Below are 26,340 nucleotides of genomic sequence, written 5' to 3'. Positions count from 1 at the left end.
AAGTTGTGAAAGCGTGTGATAGGCCACGTGTGCACTGTTGGGGCACTGTTAAGATTCATCTCATATGGGGGCAAGGATTACACTGAACATTCATATGGACCAGGCCAGAGAAATCGGGTAAAATGTAGAACAGAGCTCTAGAGAGAGAGAGAGAGAGAGAGAGAGAGAGAGAGAGAGAGAGAGAGAGAGAGAGAGAGAGAGAGAGAGAGAGAGAGAGAGAGAGAGAGAGAGAGAGAGAGAGAGAGAGAGAGACAGAGTGACAGCCACAGTGAGAGGAGAGAGAGAGAGAGAGAGAGAGAGAGAGAGAGAGAGAGAGAGAGAGAGGGAGAGAGAGAGGGAGAGAGAGGAGAGAGAGTAAGATGCAATCCTAGCAACTGTTTCCTAGGCAACGCAATCTGTCTGGAGAGGAAGGAGACCCACACTGTTGACAACACTGAAGGTTATCTTACAGCATTCCCTTTACACACACACGCACGCACGCACACAGGCACGCACGCAGGCAAGCGCACGCACGCACACGCACACACACACACGCACACACACACACACACACACACACACACACACACACACACACACACACACACACACACACACACACACACACACACACACACACACATACACATGGATACTCCATCTATCCAAATCTGACAGCTTCGATAGGTCAGTGCATTGCAGCGTGCAATACAAGCCTGACAATTTATCGACAATATTATATTTTTCAACAAGTGATGGCAGTGGGTGGGGTGGGTGCTAAGGTTAAAAGAATGGGACTTTGAATGGGGACATGCTGGCCAGCCTGCTGTGCGGCTGAAGTGCCAGTTTACCCCAAGACACATCCAGCTTCTGGAGTGCAAAATATTGGGGTGGGGGTCAATATGAATGATCCCTGAAGAGGGAATGTTAAGCAACGACTCATTCTAAACTTGCTGAACTTGACGAACAGTCATGGTGGACAGGGATTCCTAACCTCTGAGAATGGTCAAATAGTGTATTCATCTGCAACATGTGACTTTTTAATAGGCCCTCAGTAAACAGCTTCATCAGCACTTTAGTGATAGCTGATGCATCATGCAGAAAAATAACATCTGGCTCCCCTGCCTGTCCACCGTTCTCTCGCACTATGCAGACTAAAGACCGATTGTCAGCACACTAGTCTGATGTCAAGGCCAATGGAAGACAAGACTCTCCCGGAATAACCCCTAAAATTACTTTTCTTTAAGTTTGTACATTTTACCAGATCAAATGTGATTTAAGCATGCATCATGCAGAAAACAATAACATCCAAGGAGTCCAAGGTGCCTCACCCTAAAGCCCGACTCATAACACTACTTCCCTGTGATCCCAAAAATATAGGTGGTTTAAAAATCGAATAGATTTGACAATGTATTAAGCAAGACCTTATTTATCAAATGGCTGTTCATAATTGTTTTCCTTGTGCTTTACAGCTTCAGTCAAGGGGCCTTTGGCTTTAAAGGCTTAGGCTTCAATTATTTAGATAATTACAGCAATTTTACACTTCAAGTGTTTGTATGAAACTCATTCAGAGGATAAAACAAATTCAGCTGTTTACTGAGTAATGGTAATACAGTTAGTATTACACAGAAAAAATTTATGTAATTGAAGTGTCGATAATTTTTAATAAGTGTTATTATTGCTATCAACTGGGAATATATAAGAATAATTATATTGTACAAGTGGGTGGCCTTCTAATAACTGCTCTCTCCTGTTTATTAGGGAGTAGAGTTAGAGTTGATGTTTTTGCCACCGCAAATCCTTAAGGACCCAGACTGTTAAGTCCGTTTTTCTAAGACCCTCCCTTATCAGGAGCCTTTTACCTAAGTTGCATCAACTCAGCCACGTTATCTGCACTTGGGCACAATCACAACCTTAATACAGGCAAGCTCAGGTCAAGCTTCATGCAAAGTTAGGTGACACACACTGGCAAACAATTATATTTAAATCTCTTTCAATGGAAAATAAATGATTCGATTAGTACACAGTCAACAAGACCAAGGAGATTATCATTGACTTCCGGAAGGGTCACAATCACCACCTGCCGCTGACCGTCGACGGTGCTGTGGTGGAGAGAGTGAGCAGCACCAGATTCCTGGGGGTGCACATCAGTGAAGACCTCTCCTGGACCACCAACGCTGCATCGCTGGCGAAGAAAGCTCAGCGCCGCCTGTACTTTCTGCGGAAACTCAGGCGAGCGAATGCTCCTCCCGCCATCATGACCACATTCTACCGTGGCACCGTTGAGAGCATCCTCTCCAGTTGTATCGCTGTGTGGGGTGGTGGCTGCTCTGAGTACAACATGAAGGCCCTGCAGCGCACAGTGAGCACTGCTAGTAAGATTATCGGGGCTCCCCTCCCTGAAGACGTTTACGCCTCCCGTCTCACCCGCAAGGCGGCCGCGATGGTGTGTGATGTGAGTCACTCCGCTCACTCTTTGTTTGAACTTCTGCCCTCTGGGAAGAGGTACAGGTGCCTGCGCTCCCGCACCACCAGACTCAAAAACAGCTTCGTACTCCAAGCTGTCAGGATCCTGAATTCCCTCCCCCCTCCACCCTCATCTGCGTAACGTCCTGTTCTTTTGCGCTATGGTCTGGCTGTCTGCTATTAGCACGCTTGCTCCATTTTGTTGCTCTTATTTGTCTATTTATTTATTTATTGTTTATTTATTTGGGTTATTTGCTTATTACTTATTCATTGCTCTTGTCTGTTCATTTTTACTCTTTGTGCTATTTGATTGTAAGTGTTGTGTACTGTGTTCAGTCACCGTGGGATGGTGGGAAATGTAATTTCGATCTCTTTATGTGTCTTGACGTGAAGAAATTGACAATAAAGCGGACTTTGACTTTGACACAGAGTAGTAAAAGACTAGATGTTCCCATTTTTATTGGTACTTACAGTAGAACCTTGGCTTAACCAAATAATAAGGGGAAGGGAGAATCCTTTTCTACACTAGCCTAATAATGCAACGTTGTTTTGCACTTTTTCAATATAAAAACACAGAAAATGCCCAATACATAAAAAATATTGAAAATAAAATAAATAACGACCATACAAAAATAATAAGTAAGTACCGTATTTTCCGGACCAAAAGGCACACCGGATTATAATGCGCACCTTCAATGAACGGCCCATTTTAAAACTTTGTCCATATATAAGGCGCACCGGATTATAAAGTGCATAAAATAGAAGTTACATATACTGCAACAAACTGCGGTTGACTAGGGTTGCGATATGCATCCACTAGCCAATAACCAATGAGCCCTCTGTAAACAATCGCGTCTCTCAAGCTATCCTATAAAATAATCAGAACTGACTAAAGTTCGACCTAACACCTTGGTACTGCTTACCTATGTTTCCCTTCCATATCGATCCGTAAATTTACTCGAAACATTAACAGAGCAGCCGATTTTGACATGAAATAGGCTCGTGCATATAGCAGCTATCACGATAGCATTAGCCACCCGGAAACTCCCATGAGCCTCAGCAAAGTGTAAACAATCGCGTTTCTCAAACGAGGGCTTAAAAAATTATCGGAACTGACTAAAGTTCGATGTAACACCTGGTACCAATGTTTCCTTTCCACATCGAGCCGTAAATTTACTCGAAACATTAACAGAGCAGCGTATTTTGACATGAAATAGCATCGTGCGTAAAGCAGCTATCACTATAGCATTAGCCACCCGCAAACTCCCATAAGCCTCAGCTCACAGACTCCCATGAGCCTCAGCAAAGTGTAAACAATTCCGTTTCTCAAACGAGGGCTTAAAAAATGATTAGAACTGACTAAAGTTCGAGCTAACACCTTGGTACCGCTTACCTATGTTTCCCTTCCGTATCGATCCGTAAATTTACTCGGAACATTAACAGAGCAGCCTATTTTGACATCAAATAGCCTCACGGACACAACAGCTATTCAGTGACGCCCCCTGACCACGGTTGCCGTAATGCTGGTAAGCGATGCAACCTTGTAATTTACTAGTTGTACTAAAACGTACTGAAAATTTTGGCAGAGCACTGTGTACAACCAGTATGGATCAACAAATTCATAAATTGATCCATAAGGCGCACCGACCGGACTATAAGGTGCACTGTCAGCTTTTGAGAAAATTTTAGGTTTTTATGTGCGCCTTATAGTCCGGAAAATACGGTAAGTTAGTAAGTAAGCTCAGTGGCCTCGTGGTAATGTGTCCGCCCTGAAACTGGAAGGGGCTCAAACCCCGGGCGGGTCATACCAAAGACTATAAAAATGGGACCCATTGCCTCCCTGCTTAAGGGGTTGGAATTGGGGGGTTAGATCATCAAATCATTCTCGAGCGTGGCATCGCTGCTGCTCACTGCTCCCCTCTCCCCCAGGGGATGGATTAAAATCACATGGGGATGGGTTAAATGCAGAGGACAAATTTCCCCACACCCAGATGTGTGGGTGACGATAATCATTGGGACTTTTAACTTTGAGTGAGTGAGTGAGTGAGTGAGTGAGTGAGTGAGTGAGTGAGTGAGTGAGTGAGTGAGTGAGTGAGTGAGTGAGTGAGTGAGTGAATGAATAAATGAATAAATAAATAAAGGACCGTGACTGCCGTGCACCGGTTAGCACATCCGCCTCACAATTCAGAGGTTCTGGGTTTGATTCCAGCTTCGGCCTTCTTGTGTGGAGTTTGCATGTTCTCCCCAAGCCTGTGTGGGTTTCCTCCAGATACCCCGGTTACCTCCCAAATTCCCAAAACATGCTTAGTAGGCCAATGGACGACTCCAAATTGTCTTTCGGTGTGAGTTTAAGGTCTTCCCTGCCTACCGCCCAAAAACTGTCGTGATAGGCTCAAGCATGCCCGTGACCCTCGTGAGCATGAACGGGTCAGATAATGGATGGATGGATATTGGCGTGCTGGAGCGTGTCCCAGCAGTCTTTTGGGTGGATTGAGGGGTACAACCTGAACCAGCCATCAGCCTTGTGGTTGCATTTTAACTCTCCAAATACACTGTATGGTGGAAAAAAATAAACTTGAATGGGATCCTTTGTTGATATTAGCATTAGCACTTTAAAAATGAAGCTTGTGTTGTTTATAAATACACAATGCGTCTAAATTGTTTTGTTATGTGATTAGTTCTACAATAAACTCCAACTGAGCTGTCATGCAACAGAGTGTCAACTACACGCTTCCTATGCAAGCAACATGGCGCATTCAGGGTTCTTCCTTAACATTGGGAACTTGTAAGCATCCGTGCCATTCTGTAGTCATGGTGTTAATGAGGGAAGCCAAACTTAAAATCATGATTACATTTTCAATTAATCGTCCAGTCCTACTAAAGGCTAATAAGCATACCTATGTGACGGCAATGTTGGCAGGGGCGACATTAATCCGATGAACGAACATAAAGGGTGGTCAAGTTGGCAGGGGTGATGTGCCCATAAAAGGAAATAGAAGATATTAATCAACTTATTACATTTTGTGGTTGTTTACTCATGCTTGCGATGCACATGTCACGCAAACAAGTATTGATTTTTGGTATACGTACTGTTTTTTTGTCAAACCCTTCTTGATGGGTGTGTGAAAAAAAAGGAAGCACCACACTAACTTTGTTACTCATAAGAGTGACAAGCTGTGTACTATTTTTTCTCTCAATATTTTTGGGCGTGTTCTTTGCCCATTTCTCCTGCATTTTCAGACCCTTTTCTCAAGGCAATGTACGGATAAAATTCAAAATAATTGGTCATGTAATTATTCTCTTCTGAGTTCACATGCAGCCCTCCACCAGGATAATGCACAACCAGGAGAATACTAAAAGTCTAGCCTTGTCTCTTTCCAAGTATGAAAAAAAAAGACGCTTGATGATGATGTTTGATGGTGCTGGACAAATGACCACTGTCATTTAACACAACCTTATATTTCCTCATAATTAGTATAAACCAATTGAATAGCTTAGCAGAACTGATTCATACATGGCCATCCCCTCAAAGTTTGCAAATCAATGTTATTTATAGTAGTGGTTGAATAATCTTGAGCGTAATTGTACACAAGCAAATGCATATGCCCACACACATTCAATTAAATCCAATAGCAGCAAACAAGACAGCAAAGCAAAAGCACATCGGCACACACCATCTTGAAATGCTTTCATTAAATTATTTACTGAACTAAATTGGAAAAACTTGTATTCTGTATTGCACATGTACTAGCCTGATGACTGCAAGCTCAATCGATCAAATTTTAAATAAATTTGACGTCTGTAAAAGCCTCTACCATTTTTAAGACATTTAGAAACACGGAACGGTTGAAGATTGTTACACTGTCATCATGAAATAAAGGTAATTTCACAAGATGAGGATAGAGTATGGGTTTACCTGGAGGTGTCAAAGCTGTCGTAGGATCCCACAGTGTAGTGTCTGAACAGTTTCCGTCTGTCAGCACGGTCCACTCGGGAATCTGATACATCAGAACAATAACATCAATGTTAATATTACATTATTGGCGTTACGTCAAGATAATGTACTTCAGCCATCAATACATTACTTTTAAACGCGCACGCACGCTCACATGCACGCACGCACGCACGCACGCACGCTCGCACCCATGCACACACCCACCCACCCACCCACACCCACACCCACACCCACACCCACACACACACACACACACACACACACACACACACACACACACGTCTCAGTAATGAATGAAAACACATCACATCTCCAGTCTTCATCAGTTTTCCATAAATCGACAAAGAATCTTAACTGCACTATTTAATTCATACAAAGTGCTGTAGGACTAGGATGAAATTTGCAAAGCTAAAGGTCGTTTCCATCCTGAGATTAAAACCTGTCAATTTGTCTTTCCAACTTTAGTAAACTCTTTGTGTCTTTGCTGCTTGGCAAGTGGCCACATGGTGTTAGTTTTGTTATCTCCTGAGTGTAAGCCTGAAAGAATGAGCTCGGAGATGTCAAAACAATTTGCTGACTGAAAGGAACCTCTCAGCCAGCGATGATCATTTCTCGTGAGTTCCCAAGAGTCAAATTAACATTTCATGTGTTGAAAGAATACACATCAGTCAAAGAGCATTTTCAAATACCGTAATTTTCGGACTATAAGTCGCTCCGGAGTATAAATCACACCAGCCATAAAATGCACAATAAAGTGAAAAAAAACATATATAAGTCGCACCGGAGTATAAGTCGCACTTTTGGGGCAAATTTATTTGTCAAAATCCAACACCAAAAACAGACATGTACCAGGCAACCAACAACAGGCTAAACGATACGGTATGCTAACGTGACATATACACAAACGAGGAGCTGAGAACGGGCCTGACGTAACCGGGCCGTGTCACTTACAAACAAAGCCGCGAATGATGCCAGTAGTACATGGGGCCCTTCGTCATCTTCGTCATCCCGTGATCGAATCTTTTGCCCTTTATGTAAACAACCGCCCGCGCAGCACGGGTGACGTCACTTGCAGTTCAAATGACAGTCATCCCTTGCTACATCGCGGTTCATTTATCGCGGTTTCACTACATCGCAGATTTTTGAAATTTTAAAATTTGTGAAAAAAATCACATATAAGTCGCTCCTGAGTATAAGTCGCCCCCCCCCACCCCACCCAAACTATGACAAAAACTGCAATTTATAGTCTGAAAATTACGGTAATTAAAAAGTAGAGATTGAGAGGGTATCAATGTAGGCTAAATTGAAAATTAAATACAACTGTTCAAAGAATCAAAATCCCACTGTTGCCATTATAAATATGAAAAACACTGCCTATTCAAAGCTTTGAATGCCTACATCATTTATATGAACAAGATCTGAACAACCCTTTTATGACTTTGCCCTTGATGCAGAAAATAAAGTGTGTAAAAACATTGACTCCAGACAACAGTGCCTTCAAATGACAAGACATTCAACGAAAATGAGGCCTTTTCATTCCAGCGTCTTGTCTTCGTTTTTGTCTTATTCACTTCCTTTAATGCTTCGTCTTTCACTTAACCATAGTCTCCCGGACCAGCTGTCACACTTTCACAGAAATGCTATCCCCATGATCCGGCTTACATCTTGTCATCTTTACAGGAACATTTTCTTCTCCCCCTAACTCTCTGCCCACAGTGTTAGATTGGAGGAAGGAGGAAGCAACTGCAAGAAGATGACCCAGCAACAGCACAAGAGCAATATAAAAAAGTAAAAAGGTGAGGAGTTGTCCAAAGTTTACATATGCAAGAAAAAGCAATGCTACAACTGTAGGATAATTGCTCCCACCCCGCTGATGTTACGCGCTAGGATTGAATTAAATCCTGGAGATTTGCAAAGTTAGGTCTGTCAGAAAATGTGTGTACTTCATGAAAAGTGTGCAAGCCAGCAGTGTTAAAACACAAACAAACAAACAAACAAACAAACAAACAAACAAACAAACAAACAAACAAACAAACAAACAAACAAACAAAAAACTTGACCGGAAGAATATTGCCCTATGTGAAGAGACTCAGCTCCTAATCGCTTGCTGAATTTTGATCACCTCTTTGTTGGGGTCTGTTTTATTGGGTGTTATAAAATTATGGTAATTAACTGAGGTTGAAGAATAACTCACCCACGACCAGACTCTTGCCCCACCCATCTTGTTTAGTCTTATTTGTAGTCATTTGTTTTAATTGCAGGTCTTAGGTCTTTTGCTACTAATAAACCAGTATCTTTACCTTCCGATTCACTACAAGGTACAACAGATGGTTTGGTGCATAAACATGTATTAGTGGACTTTAGGTTACGGGGCGGCTCCACCGAGCATTGGGTAGCACGTCCGCATCACAGTTAGGAGGATTCGGGTTCGATTCCACCTCCGACCCTCCCTGTGTGGAATTTGCATGTTCTCCCCGTGTCGGCGTGGGTTTTCTCCGGGTGCTCTGGTTTCCTCCCACATCCCAAAAAACATGCTTCGTAGGCCGATTGAGCACTCCAAATTGCCCTTAGGTGTGAGTGCGAGTGCGGATGGTTGTTTGTCTCTGGGTGCCCTGCAATTGGCTGGCAACCAGTACAGGGTGTCCTCTGCCTACTGCCCGATGACGGCTGGGATAGGCTCCAGCACACCCGCAACCCCCGTGGGGACAAAGCGGTACAGAAAATGGATGGAGGTTATGCTGCTATGAGGCTTCACAAGGACGGAATGATGCTAAACTGAACTTTAACAAAGCATGTCTAAGCAGGGCATAATCCTGCTGCATCATAGCTATTCAATGAGAAGGATTAGCAGAAATGTGTGTGTTTGTGTGTGTGTGTGTGTGTGTGTGTGTGTGTGTGTGTGTGTGTGTGTGTGTGTGTGTGTGTGAGTGAGTGAGTGAGTGAGTGAGTGAGTGAGTGAGTGAGTGACTGAGTGAGTGAGTGACTGAGTGAGTGAGTGACTGAGTGAGTGAGTGAGTGAGTGAGTGACTGAGTGAGTGAGTGAGTGAGTGACTGAGTGAGTGACTGAGTGAGTGAGAGGGTAAGAGAGAGAGGGAGAGAGAGAGAGAGAGAGAGAGAGAGAGAGAGAGAGAGAGAGAGAGAGAGAGAGAGAGAGAGAGGTAGAAGAACTGACTATGTTACATGCAGTCAATCGTCAATAAGCCCTTTGAAACGAGAATACACAGAATATACCAGAAGAATTCAGGTTTTTAAAGGTCATGCAAAAATGTGCACAAAAATGAGAACCCAAATGAGAAGACATTTGTGTTTTTAAAAACAGGAAATAAGAGGCCTCGGTTACTTATATTACTAATCAAAATATTGTGTCATTTAAACGCGACTGAGTTTCCTCTGTTGAGTGAGACATTGGTTTGTGTACTCCGCATGCTCTACCACAAGGAACCTTGTTTTGGTTTTTTTGTCCAATTGGTCATTGTATTGCCATAGTGAGCCTAACTTGTATACAGTGATTTTTCTGCTGCGTTTTCACTTTATTTTCTGTCTCTACAATATAAATGACACAATTTAAATAAATACCCCTCCGTGAGTCGTCACCTTATCGTGGTGGAGGGGTTTGCGTGCCCCTATGATCCTAGGAGCCATGTTGTCTGGGGCTTCATGCCCCTGGTAGGGTCACCCATGGCAGAAGGGTCCTAGGTGAGGGGCCAGACAAAGCACGGCTCAGAAGACCCCTTATGATGAATAAAATATATGGATATAGTTTTCCCTCGCCCGGACGCGGGTCACCGGGGCCCCTCTCTGGAGCCAGGCCTGGAGGTGGGGCTCGAAGGCGAGCGCCTGGTGGCCGGGCCTTTGCTCATGGGGTCCGGTCGGGCATAGCCCGAAAAGAAAACGTGGGTCCCCCTTCCAATGGGCTTACCACCTATAGGAGGGGCCAAAGGGGTCGGGTGCACAGTGAGCTGGGCGGCGGCCAAAGGCGGGGACCTTGGCGGTCCGATCCCCGGCTGCAGAGGCTGGCTCTGGGGACATGGAATGTCACCCCTCTGGCTGGAAAGGAGCCCGAGCTGGTGTGTGAGGCAGAAAGGTTCCGACTAGACATAGTCGGACTTACCTCCACACATAGTTTGGGCTCTGGTACAAGCCCTCTCGAGAGGGGCTGGACTCTCTTCCACTCTGGAGTTGTCCACGGTGAGAGGCGTCGAGCAGGTGTTGGCATACATATTGCCCCCCCGGCTGGGCGCCTGCACATTGGGGTTCACCCCGGTGAGCGAGAGGGTAGCCTCCCTCTGCCTTCGGGTGGGGGGACGGGTCCTGACTGTTGTTTGTGTCTATGCACCGAACGGCAGCTCAGAGTACCCACCCTTCTTAGAGTCCCTGGAGGAAGTGCTGGAGAGCGCTCCTTCTGGGGACTCCATCGTTCTACTGGGTGACTTCGATGCTCACGCGGCCAATGACAGACAGACCTGGAAGGGCGTGATTGGGAGGAACGGCCCCCCCGATCTGAACCCGAGCGGTGTTCTATTGTTGGACTTCTGTGCTCGACACGGATTTTCTATAATGAACACCATGTTCAAGCATAAGGGTGTCCATGTGTGCACTTGGCACCAGGACACCCTAGGCCGCAGTTTGTTGATCGACCTTGTGGTCGTGTCATCGGACTTGCAGCCGCATGTTTTGGACACTCGGGTGAAGAGAGGGGCGGAGCTGTCAACTGATCACCACCTGGTGGTGGGTTGGCTCCGATGGTGGGGGAAGATGCCGGTCCGAACGTCTGGCAGAATCCCCTGTCAGGAAGAGCTTCAACTCCCACCTCCAGCAGAGCTTTTCCCACGTCCCGGGGGAGGCGGGGGACATTGAGTCCGAGTGGAACATGTTCCGCGCCTCCATTGTTGAGGCAGCCGAACGGAGCTGTGGCCGTAAGGTTCTTGGTGCCTGTCGAGGCGGCAATCCCCGAACCCGCTGGTGGACACCGGCGGTAAGGGATGCCGTCAAGCTGAAGAAGATGTCCTATAGGGCCGTTTTGGCCTGCGGGACTCCGGAGGCAGCTGACAGGTACCGGATGGCCAAGCGGAACGTGGCTTCGGCGGTTGCTGAGGCAAAAACCCGGGCTTTGGAGGAGTTTGGCGAGGCCATGGAGAATGACTTGCGGACGGCTTCGAGGAAATTCTGGTCCACCATCCGGCGTCTCAGGAGGGGGAAGCAGTGCACGGTCAACACTGTTTACAGTGGAGATGGTGTGCTGCTGACCTTGACTCGGGATGTCGTGAGTCGGTGGGGGGAATACTTCGAAGACCTCCTCAATTCCACCGACACACCTTCCATTGTGAAAGCAGGGCCTGAGGACTCTGAGAGGGACTCTCCAATCTCGGAGATCGATGTCACTGAGGTAGTTAAAAAACTCCACGGTGGCAAGGCCCCGGGGGTGGATGAGATCCGCCCGGAGTTCTTAAAGGCTCTGGATGTTGTGGGGCTGTCATGGCTGACACACCTCTACAGCATTGCGTGGACATCGGGGACGGTGCCTCTGGATTGGCAGACTGGGGTGGTGGTTCCCCTCTTTAAGAAGGGGGACCGGAGGGTGTGTTCCAATTACAGGGGAATCACACTCCTCAGCCTCCCTGGTAAGGTCTATTCAGGGGTGCTGGAGAGGAGGATCCGTCGGGAGGTCGAGCCTCGGATTCAGGAGGAGCAGTGTGGCTTTCGTCCTGGCAGTGGAACAGTGGACCAGCTCTACACCCTCGGCAGGATCCTCGAGGGTGCATGGGAGTTTGCGCAACCAGTCCACATGTGTTTTGTGGACTTGGAGAAGGCGTTCGACCGTGTCCCTCGGGAGGTTCTCTGGAGGGTGCTTCGGGAGCGCGGGGTGCCGAGCCAACTGATAAGGGCGGTTCGGTCCCTGTATCACCGATGCCAGAGTTTGGTCCGCATTTCCGGCAGTAAGTCGGATTCGTTCCCAGGGAGGGTTCGACTCCGCCAAGGCTGCCCTTTGTCACAGATTCTGTTCATAATTTTTATGGACAGAATTTCTAGGTGCAGCCGAGGCGTTGAGGGGGTCCGGTTTGGGGACCTCAGCATCGCTTCACTGCTTTTTGCAGATGACGTGGTGCTGTTGGCTTCTTCAGTCCGTGATCTCCAGCTCTCACTGGAGCGGTTCGCAGCCGAGTGTGAAGCGGTCGGGATGAGGGTCAGCACCTCCAAATCCGAGTCCATGGTCCTCGGTCGGAAAAGGGTGGAATGCCCTCTCCGGATCGGGGATGAGATCCTGCCCCAAGTGGAGGAGTTCAAGTATCTTGGGGTCTTGTTCACGAGTGAGGGCAGGATGGAGCGTGAGATCGACAGGCGGATCGGTGCAGCGTCGGCAGTAATGCGGACTCTGTACCGGTCCGTCGTGGTGAAGAGAGAGCTGAGCCAAATGCCAAAGTTACCGGTCGATCTACGCTCCTACCCTCACCTATGGTCACGAGCTATGGGTTGTGACCGAAAGAACGAGATCCAGGATACAAGCGGCTGAAATGAGTTTCCTCCGCAGGATGTCCGGGCTCTCCCTTAGAGATAGGGTGAGAAGCTCGGTCATCCGGGAGAGATTCGGAATAGAGCCGCTGCTCCTCCACGTTGAGAGGAGCCAGATGAGGTGGCTCGGGCATCTTATCAGGATGCCTCATGGACGCCTCCCCGGGGAGGTGTTCCGGGCATGTCCCACCGGTAGGAGACCCCGGGGACGACCCAGGACACGCTGGCGAGACTATGTCTCTCGGCTGGCCTGGGAACGCCTTGGTATCCCCCGGGATGAGCTGGATGAAGTGGCTGGGGAGAGGGAGGTCTGGGAGTCCCTCCTAAAGCTGCTGCCCCCGCGACCCGACCCCGGATAAGCGGAAGAAGATGAATGGATGGACAATTTAAATATAGACACACTTATGTATATGTCTGTATATTATGTATGTAGTATGTATTGGATTCCCAGAATCGATGGAACAATTGATAGAAGATTTAATCAATTCCAAAAAGATTCATTTGTGACAGCCTTAGACATGACTATAATGTATTTTATTGATGGCAGAACGTGAAAAACGGAATTGACCGAGTATTTACGTCACAACGTCATCCAAGCGTCGCTGTTTGACTCCAAATACCTAAATATCTAAATGAGGGAATAACTCTGTCTACCCATGCATGTAAATATATTATTCTAAATGTTTCAGAAATCATAATTTTGGCCTTCACCCAAATTTTGACTTCCTGTAAACGTAATCACCGTTTTCTCATTATTCAAGAGGAAATGTGCACATCAGCAAAGACTGTAATGGGAGAATACGCTTACCTAAAAAACAGTGGAATGATTCCAACTGTATGCAAAGCGTATTGGCCATCTCTATATTAGCACATTTAGGGAGTTTGCATGTAATGCAACAGACTAGCTTAACTTAACAAACAACACAATGTGGGCAACAAAGGCTGAGTTCGAACTTGGCCACTGTGTGCACGTACGTGTGCACAATTAGGGTGTCGTGACATAAAATGCAAGAAGGAACAAATCTACAACGCAATGTTTTGTTGAGCTGAATTTACCAAATAATGTCTTTTCTTTTGTCTCTTTGCTTTTGTGCCCAGCCCTTTTTTGGGCCCCCCTTTCTCTGATTTGGACAATTTACCAAATGTTTGCGGTCCGTCCTTTGGCCTCGACCTGGGCACCCTTTCAGTTTTAAGTTTTAATCACATTAACATTTCATGGTAAACACGGAATTAACAGCACTAGCTGGGTTAAAGTTTTAATAACATTAACATTTTGTTGTACACACGGAAGTAACAGCACTAACTAGGCGGGTAAAAAAAAAAACACATACCAGTCACCACTCACTGAGAGCCGTCTGTGTCAGGGTCCTACCCTCGTCTCAAACTACTGGTCGTCACTCCCGTCTTACTCTTCTGGGCCGCCGGGGGTGGCCGTTGAGAGGGGGGGGGGGTCAGGGTCCAGGGTGGTATACTTCTTTTGTCCACAGGGAGCAACCGTGAGCAGAGTGGTGGAGGGCTTAGGTGCAGCTCATCAGGCTCATTAAAGGAGGGCTCTTAAGGAGCGTGCTGTCAATCGCTCGTCGCCCCAGTGTCCCTACCAGTGTGATCATCTCCACGGTTGTGCCTCTAGCTCCTCGATCTTGCTCCTCGTTCTCGCCTTGTTCATCACCGCCATGTTCTCCTGATCCTCCGGTCTGCAGTAAGATCTCCACCACAGCCAGGTTGAATTCTCTGACCAAGTCTTGTATTTGGCTCGTAGATTCCCTCCACAGATCACCGCCATTGCTGCTCCCGCCATTGCTGCTCCCGCTCCTTGCTCCTGGCTCAGATCCTCCTGCTCTACCTCCACCGCATCTCCTCCAATAAACACTCATCACTCATTCTGGACTTCTGAGTTGGTTTTCTTGCATGTGGGTCAAATCGACCGTCAAAACGATGACAGAACACTCAGGCCAATCAGACCCAGCAGAGCCACTCAGACGAACCCTCGCCGGACAGCAGCACCAACTCCAGTCCCAGAAGTCCACTCTCCAAGCCCTCCTGGAGTAGCAGCAGCGAACCAACATTAATCTAGATCAAGTGAACAGTTTGCTTCAAGACACCCAGGTCAGAGAAACCCCCTCGCCGTCAGCTGACGCCACGAGCACCTCAGTCTCGCCGCAGAGTCTGCACTTCGGCGAGGTGCGTTCCCCTCATCTGGAGAAGTTCTCCGAAGAGGATGGTAGTTGCGGAAATTTCCTTCTGCAATGTTCCCTAGTTTTGAATCGGTCTCCCCAGTCTTTTCCCCACGACGGAGAAGCAAAAATCTAATTCATTTTGGGACTCCTCATGGGCAAGGCGCTAAGATTATTTAAGGACGCGTAACTTTTATTCACATAACAGCACAACAGCGGTCCACAGCCTTTTTATGAGTGTATAAGTGTAATGAGAAAAATCACGGAAAAAAAACTATATAAACCGCACCAGACTATAAACCGCAGGGTTCAAAATTTGAGAAAAAAGTAGCGGCTTATAGTCCAAAATTCTTGGAGTTGATTTTAAGTGTTACAAATAAGATTTTATAAAAGTCCCTTGAATAAACCTTTTTCTTTTTAACAATCACATTAGGTCTGAATGTAAGTATTACACACACCATGCAAAACCAGGTAATCCTTCTTGTTGCCCGACCAGAATTTCCTGAGGGAGCAATCCCAAGGATGACAAAGGTTGAGTCTAAAAGAACAGATCCTGCATTGCTTGTCTCTGTCTGTCCACAGATGGAAAGTTCAGTCCACTTTTAACTTGGAAAAAAAGATATACTGTATTTTTCGGACTAAAAGTCGCTCTGGAGTACAAGTCACATTAGCCATAAAATGCACAATAAAGAGGAAAAAAAACATGTAAGTCGCACCGGAGTTGCATTTAGGGCGAAATTTATTTGACAAAATCCAACAACAAGAACAGACATGAACCAGCAACAACATGCTAAACAATATGGTATGCTAACGTAACATAAACACAAACGAGGAGCTGAGAACGGGCCTGACGTAACATTAACAGTTATCCAAATACCTATAACATTAACACCTTTATCAAACCATCTGTGTCACTCCAAATTATTAAATCCATCAATCGAATTCTTCGTCCTTTATGTAAACAACGCCGCGTGTCCGCCGCGCTGCTGACGTAGTCAGTTGCAGTTCAAATTATTCCAAAGGCCCATATAACGATAAATAAACTATATATCAAATAACTTTAATACAAACAACAATATTATCAAACCATCTGTCACTCCAAATCTTTAAATCCATCGATCAAATTATTCGTCCTATATGTAAACAACACCACGTGCGCCGCGCCGCCGACGTCGTCAGTTGCAGTTCAAATTAGTGAGTAATCCCTTGCTACATCGCGGTTCGTTTATCGCAGTTTCACTACATCGCAAATTCTCGAATTTTGAAAATTTTTGAATAATTACACATATAAGTCGCTGCTAAGTATAAGTCGCCCCGAAAGAAAAAAATGTTTTGTATACTTCTGAGACAGTAGCTATGACATAGTGGACATACATATGTGTAAAGGATGCTGGATAATAACCCTTCAGGTAAGAGGCAAGAGGAAAGCTACTGTCAAATGAAAGTAACCAAACAAAACACCAAGTAATATAGTTTAATAACTTGACACCTATTTTTCTTCGTCCCCTCCGAATAAACAGCACACCCGCATGCATGCAAGCATGTCTTAAATGAGGTTATACGCCTGCGAGTCACCATGCTATAACACTATCCTTGGACGGGTTATGTTTGCAAGCTGAGCTTGGGGCACTTTGGGCAGAAAACATTAGAGGAGCTCCCTGTGCCAAAGGCCTTGAGTCAAACTGTAAAATAGGCCACCCAGAGGAAGGCAAAGAACCAGAGATAGCAGAGCAATTTGCTTCCCATCTGCCTTGATCATTGGTGACACACTAGCTTACGAAATAGAGCAAATTAAAATAAGACCGGACTTGGCCCAAGCAACACTGTGCTTTACAATAATGTCAGGAATAAAACAGTCAGAAATGCCAATACAAAGAGGTGGGAAAAAAATGAATCACTCATTCGCAGTGTACTAGATAACATTTCAATGTGCATGAACGGGGATAACTCGTGATGCTGGGAGTGAAACGTGGTGTGATGTATTCATTGGGTTGCCCCAAGGGAAAATCAAAGTATCCACAGTTGAGTTAGCAGGGCGATGCAGCACTTAGCTTTGTGCACCACAGCTTCAGGAAACACAAAGGCTGCAACACACAACACTCATGTATTGGAGAAAAAAAAAACACTTGCATGGCCTTGGGAACTTTAGGATCCTGCATTGACCTTGCTATCCTACTATTCCAGCTATGCCCTAAACTATTTAAAAAAAATCCATCCCCATGCCAAAAGTGTTGATGCAACTTACAGCTCCTCTCCTCAGTGGCCTTGGCCAGGATCTCCTCTACACAGTCGGCTGGGAACCAGCCCACCTGGCCACGGGCGCTGCCTTCCCAGTAGCCACCTTCTCCGATGCTGAGAACTGGGTTAAGGGGAAACGTGGGGAGGGTGAAAAAGGGGATCAGTCTCAGTCAATTATCAATTCACATAAAAACAAAAATAATACAGTATTCCAATTTAGCTCATTTTTTCCAACATTTGTGTTTACTTTAGTGCTTGAATTGTCTCAAGCCCAGAGCTCAATGCTGGAAATTCATTAAATTCTGCTACACATGACCTTATTTTGACCCAAAAAAATGTATACACCAAAAATGGTATGTAAACATATGATGTATCAGACAGAATACAACACTGACATAAAAAAACAAAAACAAAGATATATATCGCTTGGAATTTGACAAAATTTAGGTTAAGTTAGGTCTATTGCATCACAGTTGGGAATTGTGAAAGTCTTGCAAGACTTTTTCTTTTCAATTGAAAGGGTAATTTACAATCTTACCTTTGACTCTATCATTCTTATAGAGGTTGATCTCTCCTTCAGCCTGGGGAGTGTAAGGACGAACCACCACAAAGTGTCTCCCCGGGACCGCACTGTACAGCTTCCTCCTTGTGCCTTGGGCTTCTCCATGACTGCTGGGACTGACATAAGCAGAAACCGCATTACTGGAGCTAAACATTCAAATACTGTACAGTCATTTGATAACAGTGTGACCACATTTGGTAAGACCCACATGATCATACTAACCAGCGCAATTTGATTTAATCTTATTGTTCATTTACTATGCCCATTGAAATCCCCAATGGGGAATTTCAACTCACATTCTGCTGCATGTTTGTGTTGCACACTAAGAAAGAAAAAAGAATAGGAGAAAACCAGATCATACACACAAGAGTGACAACGGAGTGATAGGGGTGCATAAAAAGTGCTTGACCTCATAAGTAAACTAGAAGCAAGCTTGACTCTTTCCAACAACATGCTATTTTATTTTTTGTCCACAGTGGGACTTGAATGTGACGCCTCAGTTCCAAAGGTAAAGATGAGCAACTGTGGGCCACTTACATACACATGTTGAACATGAAAACTCCACAGAAAGACACTCCAGGCAAGTCAACTTGTCAGAAGTGTTAACCACCAACCTTCCATTGTTGTCCTTTATATGTACAGTAGGCTATATGTACATGAATCATGCAATTAACAAAAAGAATAAGAGAAGATAAAACCATACTGAGAATATCCACCTGTCCAAATTTCCTTGATGCACTTGGGGAAAGGGTGAACTTGAACCTATCCTAGATGACTTTGGGTGAGAGGCGAGGAACTGAGTTAGTTGCCAGCTAATTGCAGGCCGCACATAGAAACAACCATTTACTTACAGTATGGAGAATTTAGAGCCATCAGTCATGTTTTTGGACTGTATGAGGAAGCCAGAGGACCCCCCCACCACACACACACACACACACACACACACACACACACACACACACACACACACACACACACACACACACACACACACACACACACACACACACACACACACACACACACCAACCCCACTAAAATAAAAGATAACGTGGGTAATAGGCAAACACCAAACAGACAGACTGGAGCAAGGATTCAAACCTGAGCCTAATTGTGAGGCAGACATGCTAACTAACCACTTGGTTACGTTGCTTTTGCTGCTGCTGTAGCTGGTAAAAACTTGTAACTTCACTTTGTATATATCAATTTGTATATCGGAAAAAGAAGAACCGTCACTAGTATTCCTTTGTTAAATCCCTGGAGCCAAGATAAAATAACAACTAAGATCATTAGCATGTCAAATCAAGTCAAGTTTATTTATAAAGCCCTTAATAACAAAACGTCTCAAACGGCTCAACGCATGCTCGTTGGTGGACTACAAGTGATTGTAGCGCCACACAGTGGTCAATATTCATACATCTACAACCGATGCCATTAAAAATAATACTACTGAATTGGATTCGAGTCCTAAAAAATATATTTAAAAAAGTTGCTCTTAAGTCCTGAATGTATTTTAATACGCAATATATAAAACAATATATAATAATACATATATTAAATTAATATTATATATATATATATATATATATATATATATATATATATATATATATATATATATATATATATATATATATATATATATATATTTATTTATATATATATATATATATATATATATATATATATATATATATATATATATATATATATATTTATTTATTTATTTATATAAATATATATATATGTATATATATATATATATATATATATATATATATATATATATATATATATATATATATATATATATATATATATACATACATACATACATATAATTGATAAATAAATAAGATAATCATTTTATTGATATAAAATGTGTATCCCTCGCTATATCATGGCTCACCTTTCCTGACCTCACTGCTTCACGGATTTTTTTTCACAGTGCATTGTGTTATGGCTTGATGAAAAAGACACTACAGAGCAGAGTCCGGCCGCAGAGGCACACTATATAATATGTACTGATGATTAAAATCATTATTTTAGTGTAGTTATCTGGAAGAAAGTGTTTACTTCTATTTGTTAAACAAATGCTTGGGCCTGAAAACAAGTTTTGTCCTTTGGTTTCAATGCTATACCTGTATGATAATGGTAAAAAAATAAAGGTTTCTACTTCACGGATTTCATCTACCAGCGAAAAACGAGGTATTACTGTAATATCTATATTATAGTTGTATAATATATAATATAATGAATATGTAGGAATAAAATATATAAACATAAACAAAAAATAATATAGTTAATATATAAATATAACATTTGAACCTCGTTTGATTTAGCAAAAAAGTAACATTACAGACTTCCCTCAGTTAAAAATTTACATTTAAAGTTTTTATAATTGATATAGAATGAAAGCAAAAACAATGTCGCAACTTCTGCTCATTTGAAAAGCTATGTATATGTTCAACATTTAATTATTTTTTTCCTCTTAACAAAATCAAGCAGAAAAAAAAATTATGAATATGTACTTACATACGTATATGTGTGTTCAACATTTCTTTTTTTTTTCCTCTTAGCAAAATCAAGCAAAAACTAAATTTTAATAGAAAAACATAAAACTTTAAGAGTCACATGGACTGAAACCTGAAACACAGTAGGGAATATGAAGAAAAAGAGCGATTGCCTAAGATAAAGTAGGTTTTGTTTTTTATTTGTTTTTCAAGTAGGTCACCTTCTCCCGTGGACTGTACTCATCAAACCTTCATGGGCCTTTGGAGAGCTAACCCAATTCAGACCCTCGTGTGTATGTGACTGCTTGCACATTTTGTAACAGAAAGTCAGGAACTGAAGGGGAAAAGCATAAAGAAATTCCAAAGAGCTAAATGACTTCTGAGAATCATGCGTTATAGAATACAATTGCCATTATCCTTCTCATTTTGTATCTGTATTAGATTATATTGTTGTTTCTCAAGCTTTATTGACCCTAGGGGCTTATTTTACATAAGAAAAATCTTGCGTCACGTCACCAAATAAAAACATTACAAAACAAATGAATATTGAAATACTGACGATCCAGACTTAATTTACTAATAAATCTATTCTCAGCATGGAATCTGAAATTGAACACAAACTAGAAATACTCGCAGAAAGTCACGAGTTGCTCAGTTATGTGAATGACAACAGGTGGAGACGCAGAGCCTTCTGCTATCTAATGGGAGAACATTAAATTTGTTCTGCATGTCAATGGCATACATAGGTGAAGAGAAATGTATTTGTAATTAATAAATCAAGATTAATTTTCTCCTAAAACCCCTCCAAAAGCTGATCATCCCCGAATGACACTACATTCAACATGAATCCATATGCCCCTTTTATTTTTTTGCAAATGTGTTCCAATTCCTTAGCCACAAAAGTGCATTGTTACAACAGTAAATAATCCAAAATGGCAATTAAGAAAACAAAGATGTTGCTTGAAAACACTATAAATCCATTTGCAAAAAACATTCCAAATAGCTTGCTGTTAAAAGCATTGAGCATGCTTCACGTTTAATTTCCTGCTGATTGGTATAGCTATTGCCATTCAAATTGGGACCGCACAGTTGAAATGAAGTCACACACAGTTAATGATGGAGAAGGAAAATATTATCTGTTGTTTCTTACAGAAGGAACTAACAACACAGCAGCTAGTCCAATACATCTTGTATGTAAAGGTCTCATAATAAAATCGGAATCTAAAACATACAAGCTGTTATCTTTTACAACGTAATCAAGAAAGGATAACATAACTTGTTAATTTATGTTATGAATGAAAGCTTTCAAAGTCACCCAAATATATAAAAACAATTTTTGTTTTACACTCTTGTCATTATCATGTTGAGACACAGGATGAGTGAAATGACGATGCATTTTCTCAACAAAAATCAACTGTACGACCAAAAATGTTCATTTGCTTTTATCCGTGTTACACAGTCGGACTGAGCCACTTCTGTTTTGGATGCGACTCAGATTGATGTACAAGGTCAGCAGTGTGAGGGAAAAAATATCAGCCATGCTTTTTCGCAATTTCCCAGGTGGCTTTGAGGTGCTAATTAGATAGTGTTGATTAAGACCGTGTGTGCAAAATGTGTGCTATTATTGGACAATCATAAGAGAAAATGAGGGAAACAGAAAAAGATGTACCGATAAAAATTGGAAAAAGTGAAGGGAGGGGCAAAGACTGCACGGCAGCTCATTAGTATCACCAGTGGAAAGATTTGGGGGCTTATAAGCTTCTGGTTTTTGTTTATTCCAAGCTACCAGGATGCTATTTGGAGGAAAACAAAGTAACTTCCTTCTTAAAATTGTTCACCTTCGTTGTTGTATTAAGCATATTCTTCAAGCTGGAATTTTTTTCCCCGAGTAGTGACAAAGGAGTAGCTCAACGGTGTGCCAGCGATTATGGTCAGCTTTCTAGTTCATATATTTTCTGAGACAAATTAACTGTTGCATAATCAACTTGACCAAGATAGTCTGTTCGTCTTGGTCTTCTTTATTTCTCCATGCTTGGCCCACTGGCGGATCACAAAGCTGTGCTCTTTCTCACTACGTCTCTGAGCATTTAGTCTCATCGTGCAATCAGTCGTAGTATATGCTTATGATCACCGTGATTTTCGGACTATAAGTCGCGGTTTTTGTCATATTTTGGGAGGGGGGGCGACTTATACTCAGGAGCGACTTATATGTGATTTTTTTCACAAATTTTCCAAATTCAAAAATCCGCGATGTAGTGAAACCGCGATAACCGAACCGCGATGTAGCAAGGGGATTACTGTCATTTGAACTGCAAGTGACGTCACCCGTGCCACGCGGCAGTTGTTTACATAAAGGGCAAAGGATTCGATCACGGGATGACGAAGAAGACGAAGGGCCCCACGTACTACCGGCATCATTAGCGGCTTTGTTTGTAAGTGACACGGAGGACGAAGAGTTTGAAGGTTTATTGATTTGGAGTGACACAGAAGGTTTGAAAAACTATTATGGCTTTTACGCACGGCCGGTCCTTCTCGACGGGAGCTCTCTTTCACCTCCGTGGATGGAAATCGGAGGCCAGCGCTCGGCCGGGTTGCTGTCCGGGGACGGTGGATGGGGCTTGGACATGGCTTTTACACACGCCTGGTCCTTTTTATGGAGCTCTCTTCCACCTCCGTAGCTGGAAGTTCAGTAGCTGTTGGCTCGTTGAACTCTTGTTTTGTTAAATAAAGAGCCGTTTACCAAACCCACGTCTTTCCTGGTACTTTGTTAACGCTACAATATCGTTATACAATATAGTTAAATACTAGATCTCTGCAGCGCACGCGCGGCGTTGTTGACATAAAGAACGAGGAATTTGATTGATGGATTTAATGATTTGGCGTGACACAGATGGTTTGATAATATTGTTGTAATATGATAGTTATTTGAAATATACTTTATATATTGTTATATGGGTCTGTGGAATAATTAGAAATGCAACTAACAACGGGTCCGACATGAGCATATGCGGTGCATACGCGGCATTGTTTACATAAAGCACTATCCATGGATTTAATGAATTGGAGTGACACAGATGTTATTTATGTAATACTTACTTGAATAACTCTGGATGTTACGTCAGGCCCGTTCTCAGCTCCTCGTTTGTGTATATGTCACGTTAGCATACCGTATCATTTAGCCTGTTGTTGCTGGTTCATGTCTGTTTTTGGTGTTGGATTTTGACAAATAAATTTGCCCCAAAAGTGCGACTTATACTCCAGTGCGACTTACATATGTTTTTTTTCACTTTATTGTGCACTTTATGGCTGGTGCGATTTATACTCCGGAGCGACTTACAGTCCGAAAACAGCAAGATGGCGGCGCGTGCACACGCAGCGGCCTCTCTCCGTCCCTGCCGATCGGTGTTTTTGTTCATTTAATGAGTGTTTGTCAGACAGTTTTATGTGTTTGTCTGATCGCACCACGTAGCGCTACGAGTACAGCAGGCAGGTTCTGCTCGACGTCGGCGAAAGTGAGTTTTGCGGCGTTTCGGACTTTGATGCGGGGACATTAAAGTCACTGGGACTACAATGCCTGCATCATCGCTGGACTCGTCTGCTACTCCTTCCCCGGACCAGCAGCGTCGGAAGCGGTGTGCGAGGAGGCAGAAGAGGGGGAAGCGCGGAGGCGTCCGGGCCAGGCTAGCAGCGTGCCCAACTCGCCCGGCCGTGCCTTCCATTCTTCTGGCGACTGTCCGGTCGCTCGACACCGGACTCTGCTGTGCTACAGGAGCGGCTGGCGTGCTATCGAGCGGACCGGGCACTTATTACTTCTTCGTTGCTCTTGTCTGTTCGTTTTTACTCTTTGTGCTATTTGGTGCGAGTGTTGTGTACTGTCTAGTCACCGTGGGACGGTGGGGAACGTAATTTCGATCTCTTTGTGTGCCTGGCATGTGGAGAAATTGACAATAAAGCGGACTTTGACTTTTGACTTTGACAATTACGGTATTTTATTATTAGTTTTCACTGACACTTGAATAATGGGAGCAAAAAATAAGGTCAATCATCATTTATGATAATGTCAGCAGATTGCGAGTACATGTACATGTACAGAGTTTCATGGTAGCCGGAAGTACCGTATTTTCCGGACTATAAGGCACACCGGATTATAAGGCTTCAGTGAATGGCCCATTTTAAAACTTTGTCCATATACAAGGCACACCGGATTATAAGGCGCATAAAATAGAAGCTATACTGCAATAAACTGAGGTTGACTAGGGTTGCGGTATGCATCCACTAGCTAATAATCAATGAGCCCTTTGTAAACAATTGCGTTTCTCAAACTATCTCCTATGAAATTATCAGAACTGACTAAATCAATGAAATAGTCTGACAGGTACAACAGCTATTCAGTGACGCCCCCTGACCACAGTTGCCGTAATGCTGGGAAGCGATGCGACCTTGTAATATACTAGCCGTACTAAAACTTACTGAAACATTTTGGCAGAGCACTGTGTACAACCAGTATGGATCAACAAATTCATCAATTGATCCATATATAAGGCGCAGCGCACTATAAGGCGCTCTGTCGGCTTTTGAGAAAATTTTAGGTTTTTAGGTGCACCTTATAGTCCGGAAAATACTGTACTCGACCTCCATACCCATCCAAACATTCGTTTGTTCATCCGAACCTCACAACCTCACGAGGTTCGCAGGTGTGCTGGAGCCTATTCTAGCTGTCTTTAGGGCGGTAGGCAGAGTATTGAACTGGTCCCCAGCCAATTGCAGGACACACAGACAAACAACTAGTCAAACACTCACACCCACAGACAATTTTGGGGTGGTCAATCGGCCTACCATGCATGTCTTGGGAATGTGGGAGGAAACTGGAGTACCCACACAGGCACGGGGAAATAATGCAAACACCACACAGGAAGGCCGGAGCCCCAATCGAACCGACAACCTCTGGACTGTGAGGCGGACGTGATAACCAGTGCTCCGCCATGCCTACCTCCATATACAAAATAGCCTTATAAATTGATTACCTGATTTTAAAAGTAGCATTTCTTTAATAGTTAGGTAAAGTCAAATTTATTTATATAACCCTTGACCACAATTATGTCTGAAAGGGCTTCACATGGGCAAAATTGACAATTATTCCCAACATCCCCTGACCTTAACTCCCAAAAAGGCAAGGAAACACTCACAATACCCTGACTGGGGAAAAATGAGAAATCTTGAGAAGGGGACCACAGATGAGAGGATCCCCCTTCCAGAATGACCAGGCTGAAATGGATACGTAAGCAGCATTCAACACAAAACATAAAACAATACAAAATAAGCTAATAATAGTTACGTTCAGCAGACAACTCTGCTTGAAATGAAAATGACACCTGGTTTTGCCATTTAATTTGAACTTTATATTTTCACATTGACATTAATTAGATCTAAAAACAATAAAAATGAAGACAACCTTTTTGACTTGCTTACTTTATTATTACTTTTTGAGATTTCACTAAACATGAATGGGCTTGAGAGTCTTTCAATACTTCACTTAACATGTACATAAATATTTTTAAATAAAATATATAATAAAGACATCCATCCATTCATTCATTTTCTATACTGCTTGTCCCCACGGGGGCTGCGGGCGTGCTGGAGCCTATCCCAGCAGTCATCGGGCAGTAGGCGGGGGACACCCTGAACCGGTTTATTATCGCAGGGCACACAGAGACGAACAACCATCCGCACTCGCACTTAGGGGCAATTTGGAGTGCTCAATTGGCCTACCAAGCATGTTTTGGGGATGTGGGAGGAAACCGGAGTGCCCGCAGAAAACCCACGAGACACAGGGAGAACATGCAAACACCACAAAGGGAGGGTCGGAGGTGGAATCAAACCAGCACCCTCGTAACTGTGAGGCCACCGAGGCCATAAAGACATACAGTATTTATTAAATTTGTC

General features: G+C 43.6%; 1 protein-coding gene across 8 annotated transcripts in view; it reads right to left on the bottom strand.

Annotated features, from left to right (window-relative positions):
* The window catches only part of shank2b (SH3 and multiple ankyrin repeat domains 2b), a 236,034-nt gene that overhangs the window by 72,626 nt on the left and 137,068 nt on the right, over positions 1-26,340 (bottom strand). For all 8 annotated transcript variants that reach the window (XM_085907072.1, XM_085907074.1, XM_085907071.1 and 5 more), the window contains 3 exons: positions 17,861-18,000; positions 17,330-17,443; positions 6,362-6,443 (listed from right to left, as the gene is read on the bottom strand). In XM_085907072.1, coding sequence (XP_085763198.1) covers positions 6,362-6,443; positions 17,330-17,443; positions 17,861-18,000 — 336 coding nt within the window. The remainder of the gene's footprint in view (positions 1-6,361; positions 6,444-17,329; positions 17,444-17,860; positions 18,001-26,340) is intronic.

Source organism: Syngnathus leptorhynchus, chromosome 3, assembly GCF_054491065.1.
Source record: "Syngnathus leptorhynchus isolate UIUO chromosome 3, UIUO_Slep, whole genome shotgun sequence".
Taxonomy (NCBI): Eukaryota; Metazoa; Chordata; class Actinopteri; order Syngnathiformes; family Syngnathidae; genus Syngnathus; species Syngnathus leptorhynchus.
The sequence above is the reverse complement of the archived record's forward strand: the minus strand, read 5'-3'. Positions and strand labels throughout refer to the sequence as shown.